At 36.5% G+C, this 21552-nt stretch overlaps 1 protein-coding gene across 1 annotated transcript in view; it reads left to right on the forward strand.

Annotated features, from left to right (window-relative positions):
- The window catches only part of znf438 (zinc finger protein 438), a 48203-nt gene extending 36816 nt beyond the window's left edge, over nt 1-11387 (forward strand). Inside the window, exons 2-4 of the mRNA XM_083556721.1 lie at nt 4527-4589; nt 6908-8525; nt 8763-11387. Of these exons, the coding sequence (XP_083412847.1) occupies nt 4527-4589; nt 6908-8525; nt 8763-9318 (2237 nt within the window). The 3' untranslated portion in view covers nt 9319-11387. The remainder of the gene's footprint in view (nt 1-4526; nt 4590-6907; nt 8526-8762) is intronic.
- The last annotated feature ends 10165 nt before the right edge of the window (nt 11388-21552 follow it).

Below are 21552 nucleotides of genomic sequence, written 5' to 3' on the forward strand. Positions count from 1 at the left end.
CCATGGGTCTTCTCACTCAAAACCTACCCGTGATGTGTTCCTCACAATTAGGGCTGCAACAACTAATCGATAAAATGGCTAATAATCAGTAATTAAATTCGTTGTTACTGAATGCCATTATTGATTATTTGGGCTGCTCAAATTACAGGTTAGCGTGACGGTAAGAGAACACCGCCGCTTGTACAATGGAGGCGAGTACAGGGTCAACCGGCAGCAGGAAAAAGTGTGCGTCCCAAAGTCATCCAAGGCAATGGGAGCCTTTTATATTAAACACAACAAATAACACTGTAACCTGCAAGTTCTGCAATGCTGAGTTGTGTTGCATGGAAGTACCACAGCGATGCACGAGCACACGAAAGAAAACACACTGATGTCACGGATGAAGGTGAAAAATCTGCACGGTAAGCAGAAACTGTAGAATCCTCATCGTGTGAAAATGGTACAGTTTAATAAAGTGCTATTGTGTAAACCGTTTGTTTGCTAACTTCAGTCGCACTGGATCTGTTCTGTCGTGACTCGCGAGCATCAGGTTGCGTGCGACATCGTGATGGATTCAATTAAAACGGTGCGAACAAACACTACATCTAAAAGCAGCAAATAGCAGCAGCAGTAAACGAGTACATTTTTAGTCTCAGTATGATTGTGCATTTGTACACCAATTGCATTTATATGTATTTTTTAAATCAAGTCTGTTAGTTCGCTGCGTTTCTCCAGTTCATTCCCTTTTTATAGCATTTGTCAGCAACAACAGTTTTCAAACGTGATTTACTGCGGCTTTACTTCATCCAAATGTTTTTTTTTTTTTCCATGTTTGTATGTTTTATTTATGCATATATCATTTAATTATTATACAAAATGTTATTGATTATATATTTTAGATGCATAAATCTTCAAAACTGAACACAGCAGTCTTTTTCTTTTTAAAGCATAAATGTTGTATATTATTTTATATTGTTTTTTTTTTTGTTTTTTTTAAGCTCAGTTGTCAAATTGCTATCTTCAATTTCATTTTAATTCAGTATTTATTTTTTTATGCAAAATAATTTAACTGGAAAGTAACTCGCATTACTTAAAAAAAAAAAAAAGTAACTTAGATATTAATGTGTAAATTTATAAAGTAACACGCTACTTTACTCGTTACTCCAGTAATATTATTACGTAATGCACGTTACTTGTAACGCATTACCCCCAACACTGTTCAACTCAATATGTGGCTTTTGCATTTTTTAAATGCACATAAATACACTGAATTAGAGTTTTATATAGTGTATTATATAACATCAAATGTAAAAAAAATGTATTTTTATTTTTTAAAACAAATTAATCGAAATAAATAGATAAATAATCGTCCGTTTAATCGATTTGCTAAATAATCCCTACTTGCACCCCCCCCCACAGAATGAACCTGGATGCGTGCATGGTTTTTGCCTACAAGAACAAAAACATTGGCATAATTAATTATATTGAAAGAATATCCGGCCTAAATGTGTTCCTTTCCGGTGGCAGCTTTCTAATACTCTGAGAGAAATACAGAATGATTAAGGATGGATATATATATATAATTTTTTATTTTTTTTATTTTATTTTTTTTATATAAATTATTTATTCATATATTTTTTTGGGTATAGTTAACCACCAACCATGAAGAAGACAAAAGAAAGTTTAGTTAGAAAATAAAAGGACTTGGGGTAGATTTCTGACTTCTACAGCCAGTATATCACAACTATACTAAACTCATACATTATATTAACAAAAGAGCTGTTTATGGTTCTTCCTCAAACTATTACCATAAGGGTAATATAGGGTGTATAGGATGCCTTCAGATCAGTGGAAGCTTTAAATGTTCCCTTCACTTGAATGAGGAGATGCGAACCTGCTCCAGCATGACAATGTCCTTGTGCACAAAGTCAGCTCCATCAAGATGTTTTTTTTTACACGGTCCAAAGTGGAAGATCGTCAGTGGCCTGCTATAGAGCTCTAACCCCGACCCTATCAAACATCATCTTCGAGATGAATTGGAATGCAGTACATCAGTACCTGACTTTAGCCCATGTGGCTAAACGAGTTTCCATAACCACACTTCACAGGAACATCCTCCCAGAATAGTAGAGGTTACAGCAAATAGAGACTAATGTGGAATGAGATGCTCATAAAGTAAGAAAACTTTTTGTATGGTACAAAATTGTAGATTTTCGCTCAGGATTTAGTCTGTTGCAGCACAAATAGTCCTTTTCAAAGCTTGACCTTTAGGATATTTTTGTGGCTCTTGGATGACCCTCAAGAATTCTCTCCCCTATCATCTGAGATTGAGAGTTTGGATCCCGATGAGATCACAGCAATCCATGACTAGGAGTCCAACAGAGCATAATTGGCCATGCTCACTGGGTGGGAAAGCTGGTATTACTCTCTCTGCTGTCAATTAGAGCAACACTAGACACTCATGTGCATCTGTGGGCTTGTGTAGAGGAGGAAAGTTGGGTGAACTCTTGCTGGTGTGTGGGATTTGGGATCAGTGACCAATTTGGGAGAAAATGTGGCTAAAAAACCAGGTCACAAATGCAAGACCGGCACAATGCACAAATAAGTAATAAGCTATAAAGTAAACAAATGATAACGTCATATCTTATTCCCAAGGAATATATTTACTTCAGGTATTTCTTTAAAATAAAAAATAAAAAACATGGTTAAACACATCCCATGTTCTGGAAGGGATTCTGAGAAGGTTGACGTTCGCTGCTGACCTGGAAGTACTTGTGACATCATACTATACTGTGAGACTATTACTTGGACAGCTGCATTCACTTCCTGTCCTGTGCTACATCACATAGGTGGCATTTGCCAAATCGCTCTTGGCGACTGCATTCCATAGGTCAGAGTTTAACACTTTAGATTTATAGCATCCTGTTGGGCCTGAGTGAGGAAATGAGACTCTTCTCCACAGAAACCTTCTCAAATAATCACTGCCTAGAGGATGATTTCTGCATGTCATTATCTTTTAGACTGTGTGGCCATCTCATGCACAGATTTGTTTCCAGGCAGCTGACTAAACTTTGTGTTTTCACTGTGTGCTGAATATTCCTACAGTCTACACAGTCCTACAGTAGCGTTTCACAAAAGTGGCGTAGATCGTGATCTGGAACTGTTGCATGAACAGGAAGGGTCAGAAGGCCAGTGCATCTCAAACCGAATGTAGCATTCAGACATCTAGCACTGGTGGTACAGCGAAGCACAGTGAATTTGCAGAGTAGTGATATTTTTCCTCTATTAATCTCTTCTTTCAGATGCACTGAGATTTACTTATTGATTAGCTCACATCCTGCATGCCGAGGCAAGCCTGTACTTTCAAAATTGGAATAGATTTTTCCTTTTACATTGATTGGCTCAGGTGACAGCTAATGACTCAGACTGTGTGGGTGTGTGAGAGAGAGAGAACTTCTACACTAGCAGAGCCTACTATTGTCTGTCAAGTGTAATTATATATATTTTTTAGCTTCTATGACTGAACATTTGTGTATGAATTTGGTATGTTTTTGCATGTACGTACATATTTCATAGATACTGTGTGTGTGTGTGTGTGTGTGTGTGTGTGTGTGTGTGTGTATGCACATTTGAGCATATTGTGGGGAAAAATGCAGGCTGATTTCTTTTTTTTCTCCCTGAGTCAGTGCACTGCTATAAAGAGAAATAATAAACACACAATAATCACACAGTTTCACTATAATATATGAATCATGCTACAAGAGAAAAATGTCTAATGAAGATGGTGGTTTATCTATGTTGTTTATATATTTATTTATTTATTGCTGAGAATGACTAATAGCTTGGAAAAGGATTTGCGTATGGGAAGGGTGCTTTTGATCACTTCACCTCAGGAAATCACCACATTATCTGTGCAAAGCTGCTTTGAGACAGTGTTCATTGTTAAAAACGCTATACAAATAAAAATGAATTGAAATTGAATTGAAATAGACTCTCCACACTTGTGCATTGTGTATGTCCACCTCTGTTATCTACTGCAGATCAACTTCATCTCCCCACATATATCAGGCAATGGCCTACCCAGCTTAGCATGCTACTTTCCACACCCATGCTCACGCTTACACTCCAAAGCTCTTATCTCACCACTACAGATGAAGACCCTCACCTATAGGCCAGAGCTCATGCACTCACAAGCACGCACACATCCATTTGACCGTCCCAGATAATCCCCTCCTCCTCTCTTCATTTCTCCCTTCCCCTGTCCTCTCCCTCCTTTTGTTTTTCTAGCTTTGAGCCCATGCTAATCTTTACCCCATCACATCTGGAATGTCGTCTGCTTTTGATAGTGTGTGTGTGTGTGTGTGTGTGTGTGTGTGTGTGTGTGTGTGTGTGTGTGTGTGTGTGTGTGTGTGTGTGTGTGTTCAAGAGTCTTCAAGAGACCGCAAGCAATCTATAATAAATATAGCCACAATTAACTAGTGTCACTCAATGGTTCACTCCTATTGGGTAGAAAATGCTGAGCTGTGTTGTTGTGTTTCCATTTATAGTGACAATGGCAGCAATGAAAACCCAGGAGCAGCGGACCGGCCCTTTAAAATCATCCATACAAAGTAAGTGTGGAGTTTGCCATCTCTATAGATGTTTCTTACAAAAGTTAGTATATAAACAATGGTATAAATCGTTAATAAGCTTTACATAATTAAGTGCTTTCATAGAAGTAGAATTGTAGAATTTTGTACGGCACTCTGGATAAGGACATCTGCTAAATGCCGTACAAGAAACATTTAGACACGGTGTACAAAGGGAAAAGGGAGATGAACAGGTTGAAGAGGCATATAAGAAAAAAACTATTACTAAATCTGTACTAAGGTATACCTGATTATAGCCAGTGTTCTATGTGAGGGTTGGGCAGTTGGCAAAGCTCTCCTGACCCAATGACCATCTATTGGCCTTCTCAGCACATTCTTTTTTACGCATGGCTGAGGCACATGAACACACACACACACACACACACACACACACACACACACAGCCTGACTATAACTCCTCCACTAACATAAACAACAGACTGTCACCTTTAAACTCCTCACCTCTCATCTACTAATCTGTGTAGCTGGTCTGTCTCATTGTATATCTGGTTTTGACCAAAATACATACATCTTCCTCTTTATCTTAGCTAATGCCCCATAAGGATTTAACTCCAGAAGAACTTTAATCCTAGACAAGTTGGTGTTCATGCCATCTTCTGCTCAACATTAGTACTAGGCTGCCATAACATATATTCTGCAATATCACAGAAAGCTGCAATATGTTGAACATTGTTTTTAACTGTGCGTTGCGAGTATACTAAAACAGTAAGTGTTCGAGTGTAAGTGACCAGGTGTTCAAGGTGAATGTGAAGATTTGAAAGAATCAAAGAATTCATACATCTAACAAACTAGGTCAAATTTAAGCTTAAGGTTCTTTTTTATATTTTTAATTGCAAATCATATCATATAACAAATCAGTGGCGATAAAACCATTCGTATTATTATGATTTCTATTTAATTAAGGATTAAAAAATATATAAATCTGAAAACCGGTTACTTCTGAGTATCAACTTCACCCTCCACATAGACTTTTCCTTTCTTTGCACTTCTGGCAACAATCACAGATGAGCTGGAATCAATGGTCCATATAAAATTCAAGTATTTCATAGCACATGAAAGGGGAAAGTGGCAAGGTCCATGCACTGTCAAAATTAGCTGCCAAACCAAGCTTATTCTCTTCCAGGTGTAAATAAAGATTTTTCTCAGCTTCAAAAAAACGAGTTTAGTCTTTGTGCTGACTCTCAGCATCCTCTATAAAGTACCAAACACAATATAAATTAATAGCAGTTTAAAACAAATCTAAATAGTATTTTTTTGTATGTAGAATATTTACTGGTACAACTATAATTCCAAAAAAGTTAGGATGCTGTGAAAAATGTGAAAAATAAATAAATTAATTAATTAAAAAAAAAAGACAAAATAAAAAAGGCAATGCAACTCATTTTATCTACAGAAGAACATAGAAAATATCTTAATATTATTATAATTTTTTTTCTTTTTATATTTTGGCCGCAACACGTCTGGAACAGGGGCAACAAAAGGATGGAAAGTCAAGTGTTACTAAAAAGAAAGCTGAAGCAACATTTCCCAACTAATTAAGTCAATTGGCAACAGGTCAGTAACGTGATTGGCTATAAAAAAAAAAAAAGAGCATCTTAGGCGGAAGCAGTCTTCAGGCTTCTGAGTCTCTCAATGTAATGAAAATCACTGCATGTGCTAATAAACACCTCCAGAACACAGTTCATCGTGTTATTAACAAATGCGAGTTAAAACTGTCATGCAAAGAAAAAAACCATATGTAAAGATGATCCAGAAACAATTCCATCTGCATCGATTACCACAGCATGGCTTTATGGTAGAAGAGTCCAGGTTCTATAATGGAGACTGCAGAATAGCCCTTACAACATTTGAAGACATTTGGCACATCATAAAACGAAGTGCAACAAAGAAGGCCTAGAACTGTTGGGCAGCTAGAATCCTGTATTGAACACAAATGGGACCACATTCCTTTCACAAACCTCCAGCAACTGGTCTCCTCAGATGTATATTGACTGATGTTAAAAGAAGAGTGGATACTAGAGCATTGTTTTAAAATGGCAATTTCCTAACTTTTTAAAACTTATTTTTCCATAAAATTGTAATTCCCTGTATTAAACATGTTTTCTATGTTCGATTGAGAGTTAAATATAGGCTAATGAAATTTGCAGTGTTTTTTTTTTTTTTTTTTTTACCACACAGAGTCCCAACTTTTTTTAAATTAGGTTTGTATGCATTCTCAAGTATAAGTATGAATGCCGTTGCATGACCATGATTTGATTGCGAACTCGTTCTTTTGACAGATGATAGCCGTCCTACTGCACAGGGAAAAGCTGTTCAGTTTCGTACCATTGCGCCTAAAGCTCCAACACTGGGTTCATCTTCTGCAGTAATATCCAGCCAACCATCCTCTACCCTTCCAGAGGCTTCTACAGCTGTCAGTCCCAAATCCATCTTAGTACCTGCACAAAACTATGCGCTTATGCAGGTAGCTGGACAGGAGGGTACTTTCTCATTGGTGGCTTTGCCTCAGACATCACCACATAGTCTAAAACTGCCTATTCCCAGGTTTCAGTCAATGCGAAGCCAGAGAACTTCAGAAAAGGCTAGCAGTAAGATACAGAACTCAGCCAAGGTGGGCAAGCTTCCACAAGCAAAGTCTGCACTGAAAACAAATTTGGGTGTTTCCAGTTCACCTGAGACCCCAGAATCATCATCTGAGCAGATTGTTGGGATAGGCGCTGCTGCTTCATCTGAAAACTTGCTGCCAGATAATGCGGTCTTTTGTTCAGGGTCACCGATAGACCAATCTGTGAAAAGAAGTGTTGATTCTCTCAACAACATAAGCTACTCCACTAGAGCCACTGCCACTGCACATGTTGCTCCTGCCAGTAACAGCAAAACCATAAAAACAGAAGGTACCTCTACAGGAAGTGCTATTACTGTCCTTTCCCCCACTATCTTCAGCAAAGCTGTCCAGATCATCCCCTCACCCCCCAAGGGAAAACTCCCCATCCTGCCATACGCCAAGGTGAAGAATTCCCTTTTACCATCCACAGGTCCTGCCAGTACCTTGTCCCCAGTGAAAGCCCCATTGATTCAACCCAAAAATGGGCCAAAAAACTATTCGGACATCAAAGACTTGGTCTCCAAAGGCAGAATCAGGAGTACAAGTAGCACTTGCTGCAAGAAACCAACAGGCAAGAAGAGAGGGAGAAAAAGGAAAACTGTGGAAGACATTCTGTCTTTTGAAGCAAAGAAAAAGAGATCGTTGTCATTTTTCTCTAGGAGAGTGCCGGAGAAACCGCCATCTAGTACCAAGTCTTCTTCCTCACAGGATAAGGTTGTGGACATTTCGAAAAAGTATCGCAGTATTCGGCCAAAGCCAATCTTTTTTATGGAAACCACTGTTCCTCAACTTCTACCACTAGCTTCTCTCTCTAGCTCTAAGAACCTTGACCAGAAACTTGTCATGGGGCAGGAGATGTCAGGAAAACCCCTTAGCACTGTCCAGTCAGGCTTAGTGTCTATACCTTCCCCAGGGCAGCAATCTATGGCAGAAACTGGAAATTGTGGAGGGTTTGCATATGTGGGTAGTCGCGCAATCCATCGATGTACGACCTGCAGTAGGTGTTTTCAGTTTAAGCATCACCTACAGAGTCACATGAACAGCCACAGTAACCTGAGACCATATGGCTGTCCGGTGTGTAGAAAAGCCTATGCTCACTCGGGCAGCCTAAGCACACACATGAAGCTTCACCATTCAGAGGGGAGGCCTAGGAAGAGCCTCCGCTGTGAGTTCTGTGAGAAGGTGTTTGGGTATGTTGGCGTGTACTTCAGCCACCTTCGAGAAGTGCACAGGGTCATTCTTACTGTGGAGCCATCCATCCGTCAACATGAAGAGAATACACCCATTGAAGGGTAAGACTATCTATAAAAGCAATCCATAGAAACTTGATTATTACCTAGTCCTAAACATGGTGGAACATGTGTGGTCCTCTTAATTCCAGAGAAGGATAATTGTGATGATAAATACATACAAAGAATAGAAATCAGTCCATATAATGGTGTGCTTAGAGGCAAGAGTTTGAAGCTGCTTCACAACCTACCGATACACTGCTTAGGCCAGTTTACACTTTTTTTTTTTTTCTTCTTCAGGTGTGTCGATTCTGAAGACCAGACTTCAGAGCAGCGTGAGGATCCTGTGGAGTTACAGATTAAGTGTGGCCGCTGCCAGGCAATCACACCCACCTTTGCTGACATGAAGCTACACTTATTGTATGTGCATGGTGAGGAAGTTCAAGTCCATCTAAAAGAGGGGGCCATGCATGAGGGACGTGAGGCCGAGAACGAGCTAGTTAAGCACGCAGCCCACTATTGGAGGCAACTCAACGAGAGGCGCAACTTGGTTCGGTGCGTGAGTTGCGACGAGGAGTTCTTCACATTCTCCAAGCTTGAGCGCCACCTGCACACCCACCACCATGGGGTTTTAGAGAGTCAGGAGGAAGAACTGGAAGTAAAGAAAGAAAGTACAGAAGAAGAGTACTTCTCTGAGGGGTCTGTCAAATGTGTGACCCTTAGAGCAGGGTCACAATTTAATTGTATACTGTGCAGTGAGGTTTTGGACAGCAAGCAGGAAGTTCTGGAACATTGGAGGAGGATTCACCAGTGCGAAAACCCAGTCATGCTCTGGGAGGTTCTGGATTCAAAGTGAGGATACAAGTAGCATTTGACCAAGTAGTATGCATTAGAAAAATTTTCATTAGTTTCTTTCATATTTTTTTTTTATTTGAGTTTTGCACAGTTTTGTTTTGATACTGAAAGGAAAATGTAACTGTTAATTTAAAAAGTTTGCTTTTTATATAAATTGTGAAGTTCTTTTTTTTTTTTGGCATGTATGTGTATTTTGTTTCTTTGCAACAGACACAGTTATGGAAGAATCGACTTCTAGACAGTCTTTTAAAATTCAGCTTTAAACATTATAGAACACCGCTGTAGGTGCATTTATAATCTGAGACCACAAGTGAAAATGCTTTTGTTTTGATTTTTTTATTTTTTTTTACTTCAAAATACAACACCCAAGTTTTCAGGTTCATTCTTTTTGATAAAAGCTAATGCCATGTGAACACGTGCTACAGTGGATAAAATAAAATGGTATAAACTCTGAAATTTTGTAAAAAGGCATTAACGTGTACATTGTGCAACATATTGAATAATGAATAGTTCATATGATTTTTTAAAACTTTTTTCCTCAAAATTCTAAAAGTGTATATTTCCATTTTTAAATTTACCAATCCCAATATGGTCCCAGACTTTTAAAATGTATATTTTTGCGATGCAGGGGAGCGATCCTTTGGAAGCTAATTAAAACTACCTGATTGGCCCAGGCAGTATTTCAGAAATGCATAAATACCAGGACAGTTAAATAAAAATCTAATCGCTAAGCTTATGTGCAAGGACACAAAAGGAAAAGTTTAATCAAAAATGGCAACGCACTAAATATCTAACATGAATATGCTAGGCAGCTAAAATTTAAGTGAAATATCCTTTTACCTCTGTAGCATTTGGAAAAAGGATTCAAGCTGGAAAGCAGCTCAAAGTAACATGAAATTTGGTTTAAGGTCGTATAAGTTAAGTTGTACAGTAAGGATTACAACATGGTGCTGGTAAACTGCATTTACCACTTTGTTTATAGACAGCAGTTTTGACCCGCATCCTCACTCTAGACTTTGCTACACTGCTACCACCTGTGCTGAGGACTTGGTCAGTGAAATTCTTCAAGCTGCTTATCTCACTTAAAGAAAGAAATATTCTAAAAAGCCTATTTTATATACAGTTTCTATTCTAAAAGTAACAGTTCTTGATGTGTATGTGGGAAAGTGTATAATCGAATATTGTTTAAGATGTATTTAAAGACTATTTTCGGTTGAAAGAATCACAGGGTAAATGAATGTACCTTAAATGTTTCTAAACCTTACCAAATGTTTTAATATAAGCCGGTTAATATATATGTTCCGAAATAGATTCATTGTATCTCTATATAGATATATACATAGATATATTGAGAATAGCTTATATATTTGCAAAGATGATAGTTTTGCTGCTGCTGTATCTTGCCTAGAAAAATGCTTCTACGATATTAAACTTTTATGCCACGTCTTCTATTCAGCATACTTTCAGCTCTTGCTATGTACTGTAAATGCCTTCTTGCTTCTTATAAATCTTAGGACATCTCATTCTTTAGACACAGGTCAGGTCCACTTTGTCATCTTGGACTTGACATAAATTTCAGCGTAACGGCAATTGCCATCGTGTTGCTGTGGCTGTTGAATGTTTAAATGTCTAGAAAATTCCCAGACGCTGCTTAGATTTCTCACCAGCAATCATATATTTTTTAAAAGAACAACAGTGCATGAAAGCATCTGAGAACTGCCTCTTTGATATCAGTCTGTTTCTCTTACAGACTGGAGTTTAGATTTAGTTAGTTTCTGAGTGAAAACCTTGAGCTGGTGTGAGTGATTTTCTTGTGGTTTGTGATGGTGATTCTCTCAAGAATCACACGAGATGTTTTGATGTAAGCTGAAGTTTCAAAATGTGCACAAAAACTATTTTGATGTCTAAAGGTGATAAGAATGCGGTGTCATATTGTTGCCAGCGATAATTACACAAGTCTGTTTTATGTGGCTTTTAACCTAACTTGTGCATGTGTGCGCCTGTCCCTAAACAGTACAAATAAATCCACATAAATTATTGGTGCCTAAATAAAAAAGTGATAAAGTGAGATTGATTGATTGATTTTCTTTGTGTATGATCAGAAGAAATAAAAACACTATATGCAAAATGCTCACATAACCTGAAAGTAAATGGTTTGAGGACAATGCAATGAAATAAATGGGAGACACACTATGGATGAAAGTATTGGGGTAGCTGAGTTTTTGAATCCATATGTAGTTCTGCTCAAACTGTTTAAACAAAGTTGAAGACACATAATTGTTCAGTAGCATAAACTTAAAACTTAAACTAGGAGATCCAAACCTGTTCAAGCATGACAGTATCCTTTTGCACAAAGCCAGGTCCATGAAGATTTTGTTTACATGGTTTGCAGTTGAAGATCTTAAGTTTCCTGCTATTGAACACCTTTAGGGTGATTTGAAACGCTCACTACACCCAGGCCTCCTCACCTCACCTACATTGGTACTTGGCTTTACCAATACTCTTGTGGATGAACGAGCTACAAATCTCCACAACGGCACTCCTCTTCCCAGAAGAATGGAGATTATTATAAATAGCAAATGGGGACTAAATGTTTAATTTGCTTAAAAAGCACACTGGCACATGACAGCAATGTGATAAACAGCTGGGAAGGTCCAATGTGCTGATAACATGTAGAAGTATTGCACATGGGTTGGGTTTTGAACAATATAGGGGAAACTACTGTAATGTTATAAAGAATTAACTGAGGTTTAAAGGATGCGGGTTTTTTTTTTAAATAATATGCATTGCTGATAAATTATAGAATTTTGGTGATGCGTGAAGTGTCTAACTGTAATTTTATTGTTCTTGGGAATGTAAATAGCAGTGGCGGGCATTTGGTACCTGGGCCTTCAGTGGGGACTTACCCGACTTAATCCACCTCTTAATACCACCACTATCACGTCGCAATTATAGAAACCATCAATACTATACAAACGCAATATAACAGCATATGGCATTACAGAGTGAGAGAGAGACATACCATTTTACTAAAGCAAAAAACCCAGTTAAGACAATTCCAAACCTCTACACTACAACCTCAACTGTGCACCTACATCATCTGGATCGATATTTGTTTAATAACATGACAAAAACATACAAAATGTAAATAAAATACAACCCACTCACCAGAGACCAGAGACTCACCAGACTCATTCATAATAATTTGCACCGCTCCTCAGAGGCAGTAATCCACTGTTACCGCTCGTATTCACTGGTCTGGAAGTGGTGAACAAAGCCTTTCCCAGGGCTGAGACAAGCTAACTAGCTTCGGTTGGCCAATCTCTCCTCACAATATCTAGTTTTTTTTCAAAATGTATTTTTAAGTATGTCCAAGACCAAATCAATTTATCTTAGGCCCTGGGCAGATTAGATTGACATGGCAGCACATAGAGCCTGAAATCTGATTGGACAAAAAATCTAACATCCACATACACGTACTGTAGGCAGTGCAGCAAAGAGAAACACTACGAAATGAAAAGAATAAACTGTTGGGAATAAATTTATACAATTTCATGGAATAAATATTAGAATTTAGGTTGTGAATGTAGGTCAGTGCTTCGGATAGTGTTTAGGAGAGCAGAGAAGGCTTTGCTGACCCTGACGGCCCACCACTGGTAAATAGTCTGTATAACTTTTATACACTGAGATCACCTTCTCCTGTGCATTGAACACAAGAGCGTATTTTAATGCCATGTACAATATGGTCTAGCAGTTCTTTTAATCTCATAGGTTTCTAACAGACATGAGACTGGCACAAGCAGCAAAGTAGCCAGCGATGAAAAATTAAAGCAATAGTTTTAAACTGCATGGCCTGAGAGAAGGTGGTGTCAGTAGGAATCAAAATTGAATGAATCCTAGGTGATAAGGTTACAAATACAATGCAAGTTCATGCTGAATCACACACTTAGAACAAAGCAATATCTACCCTCTTCTGCATAGTGGAAACACACAGATGTGCACACCTGGAGCTGGGCATTTTTCAACCATTCTTCCTGGTAGATACACATTGGGTGGTTGTTCTGCTGCAAAGAGCTGACCCTTCTTCTCATCTGCACTCTGGAGCAGGTTTTCTTCAGTGAGTTCACCAGAGTGCATGCTGTGTGCCTTTCTAATTTATATCCAATCAATTGAATTTGTCACAGGTGGACTCCAGTCAAGTTCTACAGACATCTAAAGATAATTATACAGAATGCACCTGAGCTCACTTTGGAGAGCCATTTTCTTCAGTACTCTTGCAATAAAAAAGTCTAAATGCATGTTTATACTTTCCTATTATGTATTTTTTTGAGTAGGTAAAAATGTAAAAAAAAAAAAAAAAGAAATACATAAATTATCAGTTCTAAATAAAGTTTTCAAGCGTGAACCAAAGCCACTGCATATCATCATATAAACAAATCTAGAGGTAAATTATAACACACACGTAAAGACGGATAAAATGGCTGCATTTCTATCTTTTCTCAAATTCAGTCAATAATTATGTCAACTATCTTTATTAATGGCATGTTTTATGGTCTTCATGATAGTCGAAGAAATCCAATATTTGTTAGCATAGACATATTGGTGAGACGGGCTGAAAAAGCTTAAAAGCACAGAACATTAGAGGTGTTTTACTTTGTGTAATAACATAATTTGACCCTTAATTTGCATGCAACTACAGCCTGGGCTAAAAAGAAATCAGCTCATTAATTCTTCATACCATACTCTATTATTTATTTATTTATTTTAAAAAATTACAAATAATCCACCTTCAATTAACTCTATATTGTGCCTTCTTTAATCTATGAAAGACAGGGAGGCTTAGCCCTACTTATTCATTTATAAACTGTGGAAAACCCCTAAAGTAGTGACACCCCATTTAAAAGAGCATCGTCTTGAAGAAAAAAGTTAACAAATACAGTAATATTAATACATTCAGTGATATTAGTTTTAAGATATAGTTTTACTGTATATCCTCATTGTCACAATAATGCAATATAATTTTAAAATTGAATTCAGTGTGTAAACTTCTGTTTTCAGAGCTGTGTGCTTGTTTCTAGCCTTTTACATTATTTTTTTCCCACTTCGTTCAGTCAACCTGAAAGAGTATGCACAAAGGCAGTGCGGGAAATAACACGAGGGCCGATGCATATTTCTCTTTAATCATCAGCGCACTCATGCTTTTATTCTCTCTTTAGCTCTTTCTCTTTACACCAGGAACATGATCAGTCACAGGAGATCAAAGCCCATCCCTCTAACAGGATTATGGGATAGAGGGAAGAAAGGGGGAGTATATCTGTTTTAGAGGAGAAGAGCAGGGAGACAAGTAGGGAGTCAGACACTAAAGAATGGGGACCTTAATATAATGATGTAGACAGGTAAGGAATAAGTGGACCGAAGACAAAACTCTATACAACGATTGAATTTCTCGGCATGGGTCAATGCAGATATGCATTTTCAATGCCCAGCGTGCACACACACACGCACACGTTCTAGCTACTCTTATTCAAAAGGAAAGAAGAAATGCTGGTGATTATGAATTCTTCATGCGCACTGATGAATGGTGACTAATGATAGCATGAATATGACTGATGAACTCCACGTGTGCCATTATGTAAGAATTTGAATGTGGCATTTCACTGTAGTGAAGGTTAAGGTTCATGGACGTAGCATATACCTATTAAATAAAAAAAAAAAATCACTATTGACTGTATAATTGAATGCATCTCTGCTTGGAACTTCTTAACTTTAGCTAAAAGAGACTGTAGATCTAGGCCTTTTTGCTTCTGTTCTTCTTCTTATTATTATTAATGTAAAGGAGAGAGAGTGTGATACTAATGTGATGTACACACATATTTAAGAATGATATTTAGGCTTTGTGAACCTCACTCCTGCCTTCTTTAGGAAGAGTTTTGTTATAGGAATATCTCAGGTTAGACTATGCTGCGCCTGTATAATAGTGTTTATGGATTATTCAATTAACATAAATATACCAAATAAATAATGATGACTGAAAAAGGAAACTATTATTTCACTAAGGAAATGCAGTTGGTAATACTGAGCCATTTGAAATGATACACACTGTATTCATATTGTGATTATGGACTTTTTGTAAATAATAATAATAAAAAAAACACTTTCAGTAAACAACCTTTTAATTGAAACTTTTCACATGCATTCCTACTTCATGCTAAATAAGAAAGCAATTACTTTTTCGAAAATGCTCTCTAAAATTTTCCGAACAAGTCAATAATGCCTTTTGTAATTTCCACGGATTTTTGAGGTAAAATGGGTGTTAAATGTTGCCTATCAGAAAGCGATTACTTCTCTCCATCTTATTAATTCTCTCAGCAGGAAATAAGGTTCTATGCTTAGCATGCATCACAAGCTCATACACTAAAATGGTAAAGGAGTAATGCAGAATTTGGAGTTTACCTGTGGAGATATGGGAAGAGAGAAAGTGAGTTTCAATGTCACTGCCTTTTGCCTTTCTATGCTCTTCCATGTGAGCTTGGTGGTCCAGATGGCATAGACTCACTATGCTCCACTGGGTCATCTACAGACCGCCCAGAGGGACAGCAACCATCTGCCCAGTGCTTACTCCATCCACACCCAACCTTTGACCTGAAACAAACCACAAACAGTAGAAATCACTGGAGTAGAACTTTCATTTTAGACCTTTCTTTCTGTTTACCTCTCCAAAGACTTTTCACAGTAGTCAAGGCTAACTGACTATTAGATCATTGGACTATGATCTAAGTTCACAATGCTGTAAGATTACTTCATTCATTTTACATTTTATATAATTCCAAGACTAAACTCAACATAAGTGGGCTACAATGATGCAATACTGTATTACTGTATTCAGCTTCTTGACTCACCAGTTAATAGTAATGGTTATGTTTTGGACATATTTGATTTTTACTGTATTACAATTGTAGATCCTACAGAATCTGAAGTTTATATCTATTTATATCTTATCAGCAATAACTAGTTATTATATTAAAGTCAAGAGGAAATCTTGTTTCTATCAATAGCTTGTTGAATAATGCATTATATTTAACACTACATGAAGAATAAACATCATAAGAATGATATAGGGCAGTTTAATGACAAACCAATTTATATAATTTGACTGGGTGATGTATTACTATATAGACCTGGGCAAATAAAACAGACCAAGCTGAAAATGTATTAAAGTATTACAATTTAATGGTGTTAACAACAACTGACAGTGACACTGGTCAAGCTAGAATTAAACAGACATACTGCAGAGAGTTTTCTTTGTCCTTTTAAACTGTTAAACTAGAAATAGGAAAATTCTCTTATATTGTCTACTTGTATGCGAAGACAAAAACAAGGTGATGAGTAATGAAATATTTGATGTGAAATCTCACACATGACTGGATTCACTACTAATCAACTTAAAGCCATCAACACTGCTTCGAACAGCACTGACTCTTCTTTCTGTGAAAAAAAATGGTCTGCAATTTACCCACAAAAAGCATTTTAAAGGAATCACAGTGCTGAATTGTCCCACGCTATATCCATATGTCTGCTCATTTCAGCTTAATATTTGACTATTTTAGGTAACATTCAGTTTCTTCTTTAAAAGCATTTTGGGAACTTCGAATAAGAATTAGCCAGTGCCCTGAATTTAAAAGAAAAGTTTACTGTAACAGACTGGCTTTATCTGTCCTCTATTGTTTTGCGATTAAATCAATTTTCAAGGCTTATGAAGGTCCCCAGCTAAGAAACCTGAGCTATTTTGTCATAAACACTCCTCAATCTACCTCTCTTGGGCTTTTAATACAGACAGGAGTGCTCTTGCTTGCAGTCCTGCTGGGACATCAAGTGTTCCCTCTGGAGAAGACCTGGATCCCAATTCAGCAGTCAGAATCGCTCACACTCGTCATTTTGCACTCTCTAGCTATGGTTCTCTTTTGTAGTGTTTCTATAAGTCACTTTTCTGGCAGCTTTGCTTAGTCCTCCCTTCAGAGGGACAGCAGGAAAAAGGAAAAATACGCACAGACATGAAGAGAATAAACAATGTGCGAAAAGATAGATGTGTGTAAAGGGGACAATTACTTTGAGTTACTGAGTAAATAATACATACATACATACAGCACCTTCTAACACCACTCGGAAAGTCTTACATCACAAATCACTTTGCATTTAATCATCCAAAAATATATACATATTGATATTATACATATTAATCCACATATTGAGGGAGTGAATGAAAAATTATTAAATATTAAATGTTAACATATTTTTATATATATGTAATACACACACACACACACACACACACACACACACACACACACACACACACACACACACACTTACATACATACTTGTATTACTCAAACACGGTCTAACAAATGTAAACTATTTAATTACATTTTTCCTTATATGTAGTTTTTTTAATCAATTTAATTTGGGCCAATTAGATTGATTGCCCAATTTAATCAATACAATAAAAAGTGTATTGCATTAATTTGATTTATTTTATTCTATTTAATTTTTGTCAAATATTTTATATATTATTTAACTGGACATGCATTTTTAATACAATTATTTATAAAATGTAAACTGTTGATGTTCACAAATGTTAATAATAAACTGCATGAATAAAAAAACAACATGCAATATTAAATTATAAAAAACAAAGTATGCAACATGAAATCATGAATTTTGTGTACCATTACACATCTATCTATCTATCTATCTATCTATCTATCTATCTATCTATCTATCTATCTATCTATCTATCTATCTATCTATCTATCTATCTATCTATCTATCTATCTATCTATCTATCTATATAGACTGTACATGTTAGAAAGAATAGGACTTATGGACATATATAAAGCTCTCCATGCATACATTTATAATATATTAATTTGAGAACAATGCAATCGGAGGAGATCTGTGTGACATTTAGGCCAGGTCTTATGTCAAATCAGCCAGTTACTCACAATCTCCAAACTTCAGGTAAGCAGATGTTTTGCATTTATTTACATTTAATTGTACTCCAAATATATTGTGCTTTATTCCAAATAAATCAATTTCTGGCTTCTGGTGTATATAAATTCTACTTTTCTTATGTCAATTTAATTTCTCTATTTTTATTACTTTTTTTTATTCCCTTTTTATTTGACAGAGAGTTTTCCATTTTTATTGGTACACAATGAGCAGTCACTTAATCCACTGAAACTCTCACAAGAGCTGTTGGGTTATGTTTGTGGTCTTGCAACACAATCATTTCATGCAATTTATGTATTTACATCAAAGTAGTGAGGAACGGCATGTTTTTTCCCCTGAAATCCAGTAGAGAGAAAAAAATTCTCTGATTGTACAAGTAAAGATCCATTGAACCTTATTGCAAGTAATAGCTAAAATATGAAAATCTAATTAATTGTGTTCTTTTAGCTAAAAAGATGATTCTAAAATCCACAGAAACGTTTGGTTTCTAAGAGAATGGGGAGCAGTGAGAGGAACTAAACGGCGCTAACTAATCAAATGCTGTGAGGATGAAGTACAGTTGTACTTTACATTAAGCACTTAACCTTTCTGTTCAAACTGGTAGCTGTAGCTCATGTTGCTGATTTCCTAGTTGTGCATCAGGGAGCCATTTACCAAATCCACAATAAGTCTTTGAATCCATAGCAATGTCTTTAAACCATGTTCAGTGGGATTCAATACAAAAATGACTCACATCCCTCATGATCGAGGACTAAAACCCACACCAATTGTTGGGTGCTTGAAGGTATGACATGGAATGCAAGGCTGCTCCAAGTCTAATGTCCTGGACCATTGCATACTAAAAATGTGTGTGTGTTTGTGGGAAAAGAACTTGCAGGTCTTTTCCCACTGTTTGAGGTGATGTAATGCTCTCTAGTTCTCTTGGACAGACTTTAGCTGGGGAAAAGGCCCAGTGCTGCAGGCAACAAAGAACGCCAAGAAACAGAACCTGCCAAAGACAGCCGTCTATCATAACAGCAATACAAAGTTTTATTGCAGGTGTGTGTATGTGATATACACCATATGCTTCAGAACACAGCAAGGCATATGATTTTTTTTTTCCCAGTCAGAAACACAGATATTAAAACTGAGGAATGACTTTTCTGTGGTGGAACATTTTTTTATTGTACATTACTGCAATTGTTTTCAGATCAAAACAAATACATTCAAATATGTGGCCCAAGTAAAGTTAGATAATTTCCTGTTCTTCTGAGTCAAATAAGCTAAAATGAGTGTTAAAACAAGGACCCTGAATGTACAGTGAATGACTGAAGGGTCTCTGGGACATAAACAGGAAACAGTTAAATAGAATTTAAGAAGGAAAGTGAAAACAAAATATTTGATCATCTGCAGCAGAAAGGTAGTTTTTAAATCCTAGTCAAGTATTTAAGCTTACTAATTGACTATTTTGAACCTCTGCATTGTATCTAATACATGTTTAAATATTGGTGTAACTTGTAATTTAAATATATAAATGATACTTAAAGTAATTTTTTTAATCTGTTTTCTAGATTGTTCTCTGTGTAAAGAGATTCCATTTCTTGAAGCAATACATTGTCTGTGACCTTGCCGATGTGATCTCAGCATTCATCCAGTCTTCTTATCACAGTCATGACTTATCCAGGACTAAAATGAATCTCACATCAAGAACGGTAACATCAGCCCATTAGAAGCCTTCACATTATGCCTTCACTATCATTTTAATGTGAAGAACAACAGTATTAGAAAATAAATGCATGATAGGGCATGCTGAATAAGAAAATCATCCACAGCATGTGGTGTAATGTGGCTCGTTCTGAAGTGTTACTATTACCACCCTAGTTTTTGATTAGTTTTAGTATTTTTTAGTATTCTTTTAATTTATAGAAGTGTTTTACTTTTACAAATCTTTTATGTATTAATAAAGGACACATCACAATAACAGCTTTTATTAAACAGTTTATAGTTAGTTAATGTTTTGAAATATCTGTGAGACAAGTATCTTTCAGTTATTACATCTGTTATAGCAGTTATAAACAGCTGTTCACTCACCAACCTCTCTTTTTTTACTTTTTTTTCAAAGATTATAATAATAAAGGCTGGCTGATCAGCTTTGCATTGAGGAAATATGCCCTAATGATTTATCTGCACTCTGATTAAACTGTCAAGTTCAATTGTTAATATACAAGTGATGTGTGTTAAAGGGAAAAAATTTATTATTTTAATAAAGATTAGTCATCTTTATGTCAGTATCTAGTCAAACATTTAGAGTGCTCACGCCACAGTGTAAACCTATACAATCTTGCTCTTTCATTCACTTGATAACAGATGACAAAAAAACCTGTGTTTAATTTGATAGTGCAGAAGTGGGGCATTATGAATGAGTGCAAAGTAAGAAGACTAAGATGATTTTGTAGATTTTACACACACACACACACACACACACACACACACACACACACACATATATATACACACATATACATACGCACACACACATTGCCTAAACAATGCATTTGCTTTATATATAAATATATAAATATATATATATATATATATATATATATATATATATATATATATATATATATATATATATATATATATATATATATATATATAAAGCTAATGCATTGTTTAGGCAATGCCAAATATATGACATTAAAATAATAACAATAACAATAACAGGCTTTCTCCTTGTCACAGACAGACAGACAGACAGACAGACAGACAGACAGACAGACAGACAGACAGACAGACAGACAGACAGACAGACAGATAGATAGATAGATAGATAGATAGATAGATAGATAGATAGATAGATAGATAGATAGATAGATAGATAGATATTGATCCCAGGAGCACATTGGGACTTTATAGTTGTGAGCTGAATGGATTGATAGATTGATAGATATAGCCATAGCTATAAAAACCTTTTCTAAAGCTTTGAATGGAACACAGTGGACTCAGACATTGTGAAATGGAAGAAATTTGTAAACATTGACTCTGCCCAGAGCTGACCATCTGGCCAAACTAAGTAATCGGTCTAGAAGAGCTTTTCTCAGGAAAGAGACCAAGAACCCAATGGACAATCTTCCCAGAGATGGGAGAACATGCCGGAATGATAATCATCCAGACATACTTAATCAGCACATGTACTCATGGAAACATTCAAAGCACTGGGAACATTTCCACAGCCACTATATAA

This window comes from Silurus aristotelis (genome assembly GCF_946808225.1).
Source record: "Silurus aristotelis genome assembly, chromosome: 12".
Classification (NCBI taxonomy): domain Eukaryota; kingdom Metazoa; phylum Chordata; class Actinopteri; order Siluriformes; family Siluridae; genus Silurus; species Silurus aristotelis.